The 6,669-nt window shown below is 44.4% G+C and overlaps 1 protein-coding gene across 2 annotated transcripts; it reads right to left on the reverse strand.

The window, feature by feature from the left end:
- Nucleotides 1-2,911: 2,911 nt before the first annotated feature.
- On the reverse strand, nucleotides 2,912-6,428 carry CUNH1orf202 (chromosome unknown C1orf202 homolog). 2 transcript variants are annotated; one of them, XM_054694949.1, is made up of 2 exons: nucleotides 6,348-6,428; nucleotides 2,912-4,167 (listed from the first exon to the last, which is right to left on the reverse strand). In XM_054694949.1, exon 2 carries the CDS (start codon nucleotides 3,472-3,474, stop codon nucleotides 3,079-3,081), a length of 396 nt encoding a protein of 131 aa, XP_054550924.1. In that variant the 5' UTR covers nucleotides 3,475-4,167; nucleotides 6,348-6,428; the 3' UTR covers nucleotides 2,912-3,078. The 2 variants fall into 2 exon arrangements, with proteins under 2 accessions (XP_054550924.1, XP_054550925.1); XM_054694950.1 differs by having other exon boundaries at nucleotides 6,267-6,428.
- Nucleotides 6,429-6,669: the final 241 nt, after the last annotated feature.

Raw genomic sequence — 6,669 nt, forward strand, 5'->3', positions numbered from 1 at the left:
ACTTTTTAACAAACCTGTCCTTTCTGAGGACAGCTCTTTCTGCCAGCTTGTGTCTATATAAGTGTCCTTTATTCTTCTCTCCCTTTTGATAATAAGCCTGCCCTTTTGGCTATATTAAAAAAAAATAAAATAATATAAACAAGAATGTACCCTCACCCTCCATCACAAGTTGCTACAGGATTCTGTTTTGAACATAAAGAAAAGCATCCCCACCTACAGGAACAAACTTCTTTCCAAGGGGAGAGGATGGGTCTTGCCTGTCTCTACACCTCTTCCCACCCCTTTCTCCCAAATCCCCTTCTAGTGAACACAGAGATGAGGACTAATAGAAAACTGGAATCATTTATAGATCTGATTGTCCTTTCCAGTATTCTGCAGCAATGGTCTTCTCATTAACCCTGCTTTGACTGAAGGTATAATACAATAAACCATTACTCCCGACCTAATGAAATCCCCACTTACTGCTTCCAATTTGATACCCATTTCTGGTATCTTGGATCTGCCCTAAATCAAAGAACAAGACTGTTAAGCAGCCTCACCCAGCCTTTGCTGACTGGAGTCTGTAATTCTGAGGAAATAGGAAGACGGGACTGGAGGCAAGAGATCGGGCTTCCAGGCCTCCATTACTTACCTTCCTCCAGCTTGTGTGTAAAATGCTCATTCCCAGAGTATTTATAAGGACCAAATGAGACAGTAGAGAAATTTGTAAATTGTGAGCCCCTTTGCAAAAATAGAGAATTATTTTTGAATTTAGTATATGAAGGTATGCGTTTTAAACTATTAGGGAAGAATTTGCCTAATAGAAAAGGCTTCTTTACAAAAGTGTTCAAAAATCTTTTGAGTAACCTGTGTTTTTATTAGTTTACTTTTTAATTTGTATTTATTGCAGTAATATTAGCTCACAACATTGTATATGTTTTAGAGATACAGGTTCACAGACTTTGAGATGTATGTTACTACACCATTCCCACTTCCAAAGCTCTAATAACACTCCTTAAAAGTCCATTGACCCCTCTCCCCACTTTGCTCTGCCTCTGACAGCCTCAATTCTATAGTCAGATTTCAAGGATTTGTTTTGGTTTAATTTTGGCCTATTCCTTGTTTTGTTCTCTGTATTTCCACATGAGTGAAATCATCTGATATTGGTCTTTCTCTGACTTATTTCATTTAACATAATCTCATCCTGTTCCATTCATGTTGTCCCAAATGGGCAAGATTTCATCTTGTTTATAGCTGAGTAGTATTCCACCACGTATATAGACCATATCTTTATCCACTCATCTATCATTGGGCACTGAGGTTGTTTCCATAGCTTAACTACTGTAAATAGTGCTGCAGTGAACATGAGGGTGCATATATCCCTTTGAATTAGTGTTTGTGTTGTTTTGGGTAATACCTAGATGAGGCATTGCTGAATCATATGATAAGTCTGTTTTTAAGGTCTTGAGAAACTTCCATACTGTTTTCCGTAGAGGCTGGACTAGTCTACATTCCCATCAATACCACACCCTCACCACCACTTGCTGTTTATGGTCTTCTTGAGGTAGGCCATTCTCAAGGGAGTGAGGTGGCATCCAGTATGATTTTGATATGCATTTATTTCCCTAATCATTAGTGATATTGAGTAGGATTGCTTTCCTTATAAGAATGGGAACTGGCCCCAGCTTTCTGACCCCTGCCTTGTTTTTTTCTGCTTCTGTCAGTTTCCTAGGTTCCTATCCTAGGATCCGTCATTCTGTTCCTTACCATTGCAATGAACTAAAATAGACCTTGTGCTTCTCTATATTTACTCTCTAGGTCCAAGGCCAGGGGAAGCTCCTCCCTGGGCAGCATCAGGAATGCCCCGGTCATTTCAGCAACAGCAACATAAGACAGAGAAGTCTAGGCCGATTACTCAGTGCTTTTAGCTTGCTAGTAAAAAATGGCAGCTTTGGTGGGGTGGGGCAAGAGGAAAGTAGGCAGGTGGGGATAGTGCTCTGGGAATAGCCCCAGGAGAGACAATTATAACAATTTAATAAATGCCTTGACTGTGTATTGCTCTTTCAGCATACTTTAAGCACTTTCATTTCTAGTATTTTACTTTCATCCTCACACACCTGTAGAGCCAGAATATCATTAGCAGGTTTTTATTGATGAGGAAAGTAATAAGTTAAAGACCAACCCAGGATCCTCCTGGATTCCTCTCCCTCTGCTCTTTTATCGCCAACACCAATTTTTAAACTCCCCACATCCCAACTCCAACCTCTGTATTTAATGTTGGCTTACACAGTTTCATAAATGCCTGTAAACAAAAAATAACAGCGTTCAGAGCTCAGCACCCTGTCTTAAAAAAATTTAAGTTCCCTGTGGTTGAGCGCAGCACTGTGAAGCTTTCCCCAGCCTCTGCAGCACCAGTTCGATCCCGGCCGGCCGGCAAGGGTCCCACATGGCGCGGCAGACCTCTCCTGTCGCACCGGCTGCTCCCCTCAGCAGTGTATTTCGTCAGTGTGCCTGCTTTGTTCCCCGCTCTATCTCTGGTGAATCCCTCCCATGCATCTGGCCTGTATCCTGGTTCTTGTATAAATAAATTTTTTAAAAAAATTAAATTCCCAAAGGCATTGCACAGATTGAAAACACTACCACCCACCCTCTTTGCGACTGTGTTTAAGATGCGCAAACCTTGCCCATCTATTCATACCTTCCCAGCCAGGCAGCAAGTGCCCAAGAATCCACAGTTTGGGGCCTTCCAGCAACTGCCTTCCTGGCTTTAGTGACCACTTGGAGGCCCTGTGGCCATAAGGCCAAGTGCATGAGGGCAGAGAGCATTTTCTTCACTAAAAACCTGAACACAGAGCCTCTTGGTTTCAAATGCATACAGCACACACATGCATACAGCACACACACACCTACCACATGCACACACACAATGTTCTTTCATTCATAGAGCCTTTTTATTTACTTTCATTTCTTGCCTTTGTTAAATAAACATTGCAGTGCTCTGGGTGCAGAGGAGCTGAGTGGGACATCGGTTCCTCGTGGGGATCAACAGACAGGCAGGGCCTTGTGCCCTGGCCTTATGTCTGCAGCGCGGCCCTTGGCCTAGTCGCCACGCTCCGCGCGGTCCAGCACCAGCAGCGGGATCTCCTCCAGCCTCTCCCGCTGCTCCCCGCACCGCAGGTAGCGCCGCCTCCACATCGCCAGCCTCTGGAACAGCTTCTGCAGGCTCGGGTGGTCCCACAGGCCTTGCTCCTGGGCCGCCTTGCCGGGCCGCGCGTATTTGGCCTTCCTGCGTGGGCTTCGCGCCTCGATCCGTCGGAAGAGCCGCCGCCAGCACCAGCATCCCGAGCAGGAGCCGCGGTCGCTGGTGGCCACACGCCGTCCGGCAGCCTCCTGCTGCCCACGCTGCGAACCACACCGCTTCAGACGCGCCACCTTCTCCAGCAGGTCGTGCTGCGCGCCCACTCGCCGAGGGCCGCCGGGCAGCGCGTCCGCCATGCCAGGCCAGGCTGGGGACCAAGACCCAAGTCTTAGGAACTGAGGGGCCGCCAGTGCGCCGACGGCCTCTAAGAATGCAAAAGGGGCCCACAAGTCCCTTCCTATAGCCCGCCCGGGTATTCGCCTGGCGACCTCCCCATGGTTTAGGTTACCCGGGAAACCCCAACGGAGGTTGTCAAGGAGACCAGAAAGGTGACCCCATAATGGCCAGTGGAGCCTATACACCCCTCTGGTCCCGAGTGTGCACCCCGATTCTCAGCAACAGAGGAGACCAGAATCAAAATCCCAGATAATTCCTAAGTCCACAAAGTCAGCCAAGTTCTATAATGCTTGATTTGCAGACCGCCGACTGGCAACAACAACAACAAAAAAAAATATCTAGGAAATTCCCAAGATCCAACTCCATCGTTTGCTATTACTAGTCAGTCTCTACCCAGAGGGGGTTGCATAACCTGGCCTGGATCAAGGCTTGGATTTCACTCCCAAGCGTGTGTTGCCCTGGAGGCTTCTAATATTTTGTTAACTCATTTCAGGTGTTCTGTATTTTTCAGCCAACAGGCAACCAGACTTTTAGGAAAGATCTCAAAATTTAATTTTCTTCAACTGTCACTCAATGGCCTCTTCCTTGTAGGATTATGATTTTTCCAATAATTTTTTCCTGATCACGAACAGAAGATTTTTTTTGTGGAAAATCTGAAAAACGTAAATACAAAGAAAATTTTTTTTCCTGTTTATTTACTTTTGTGAACATGTTATTTTTCTCAAATTCAAGAAAGATAACAATAACTACCAGATATTATGGGTATTGTGTGCTAAGTGCTCTCTCTACCTAACATTTTTCAGGAGTGAGTCTGCCTGAGTTTGAATCCTGACTCCAATATTAACTAGCTTTGACTAGACACTGGTCAAGTTACTTAACTTCTCAGTCAGTCCCTTGGTTTATTAATCTATAAAATTGAAATAATAACAATCCTACCTCTGGGGGTGTGGTTGGAATTAAATACATATGAAGCATTTAGCATATGCTGGTCATATAGTAAGTGCATAATGTTGACTTATGTAAATTGAAGCAAACAAAGGTAAGTGAGTTTATTGAAGAATCAAGACTGAGGACTCAGGCTGGGATACCACCTCCAGATAGCTCTGGGAAAGCTGTCCAAAATCTGAGTTTCACAATGAAAATTTTATACAGTCTGCAAGGAAACATTTTTACAGTTTCAAGGATTTTTACAGAGACAATCCCAGGAGGTGTCCAGTTAATGTATCTATTTGATGTGTCTACAGATTGAGGAAAACAGCAAAGATTGTTAAAGTTTGCCTTATCTTCTGGGCGCTGGAAATGTTAGCAATGCCATAAACCTCAAAGCCTATCTTTTTTCAGAAGTTACTAATTTGCTCAGAAACAACTTTTGTTGTTGCTGATGCAGCCTCTTTGCAAGGCCAGCCCAGCCATGCCTTGACTCTTTAACTTACAACCCTTAGTTGAGACCAGGGAGAGGGGTACCACTTTAATTGTTGGTTTTAGTTGCCAATAATGAGTAAGTTTTATTACCCAATCCTCATAACAACTCATGTGACATGGTTTCCAAGTGAAGTAGTATTTCCAGTCATCTAAGAAAACGAAAGCCTAGAGATGAGAGATTATTTACCTGAGATAATATAGCTTGTAAATTAGGAGGACATATTGAACCCCAGGATATATTGAGTTTTCAGTTATTTACCCTGCAATGTAGTGTTTCTTTTCCTGGTATACCTTTTCTCCAATGTGTATGCAATAAATAGTTAGGGGTCTGCACTTAATATTTGGCTAGCACCTGGCTGCAAAAATAAGGAATGGTAGGGGGTACAGGAAGGGACCATCCAGTCCTTATTTCTAGCAACTTCTAATCTTTCCAATCATCTGGGCAGGAGTACTTTTTTCCCATCACTTGAGCACACCTTAAAGGTTATCCCTCTGTTTACCTACTCTGTTTACCTCCTCACCGCCACCCCCACGAGCCATTCCCTCTTAAGAACTACTTTCTGTTTTATTTGCTCCTTCCACAACTTTCCATGGGTGACTCCTCCTTGTATTCAGGCTGTCAGTTTTTCCTGCCTCCTGCACAGATGAATCAAGCACAAAGTAAGGCCTGACTGACAGACTCCCTTGGTAAGGAAACAATAGGCCCAGACTCGGTTTATTATTTACACAGATAGTGAAAGAAAGAGAAGCCAAAGATAGCAGCTCAGATACCAGGTTCCAAGCAGCTGTGCACAGACAACACTGAAACAAATTGTGGGACAGCCATTGCTGAGGAGCTAACACATACTGCCACTAGTTTACAGCTTGCAACCATGGCCTGAGTGGGGAGAAGACCAGGCAGAAAATCTCCAGCATCATCAGAACCTGAAAGGTGATGAGAAATTATCTCACAACAGCCTCCCGGGAACATAGGAGGCAAGTGGAAAAAGGTCTTGCAGCTCTTCCGTGCCCTCGGCTCCAGGAGTACAAGGCGTTCTGCCAAATTTGAGCTTTAGCTACAACTCAAGCCTGAGTGGCCTGTGAGAATATTTACAAGTTCCCCTGTGCACCATAACAGGCTGGTTCCCCTGCACGAAGCAATTCACGTCCATCCTGAATTGTTTTTCTGGTTGTCATGGGCTGAATTTTACCTTCCCCTCAAAATTCTTTTGTTGAATTCCTAACCCCTAGGATCCCAGGATGAAGTTAGGGTCTAAAGAGGCCACTAAGTGGTGTCAGTGTCTGTCTGTGGATAATAGTGCTAATGACAAGAAATGCCCAGGGCACTCACCTTGGCATCCCTGCCCTCCACTCCCATGAGTTACTTTCCTCTAGATATTCCCCTTCATGCCATTATTACGATTAGACTGACCTTTGTGGTTCTTATTATGATTTGCAAGATGTTCCTCAGCATCGTTCAGGAAACTGAAAAAATAGGTTTGTTACAAGACCTGAAAATTACACAGCGCACGTGGCCATTGTGAGGTCGTGGGAGGAGACAGAGCTCACTTGTATGCACAGATCTGGGGTTCTCCTTTTTGGGTGGATTGAGCGTGGGGTGTCTAGGTTTTCATGGACTCACTGTTGGTGACATTAAATCATAAGAGAGGGCATTTAAAGCACAGGAAAAGAGACCAAAAACAAAGGAAAAAGGGAAATCAGTCCCAACTGAGTAGTTATATATTAATCAAGCA

Source organism: Talpa occidentalis, unplaced genomic scaffold (genome assembly GCF_014898055.3).
Source record: "Talpa occidentalis isolate TD23 unplaced genomic scaffold, MPIMG_talOcc4v2.1 talOcc4.14, whole genome shotgun sequence".
NCBI lineage: Eukaryota > Metazoa > Chordata > Mammalia > Eulipotyphla > Talpidae > Talpa > Talpa occidentalis.

What these genes read in the sequence shown, in the direction of transcription:
- CUNH1orf202 (XM_054694949.1), bottom strand. Translation starts at nt 3,474, where the DNA reads ATGGCGGACGCGCTGCCCGGCGGCCCTCGGCGAGTGGGCGCGCAGCAC.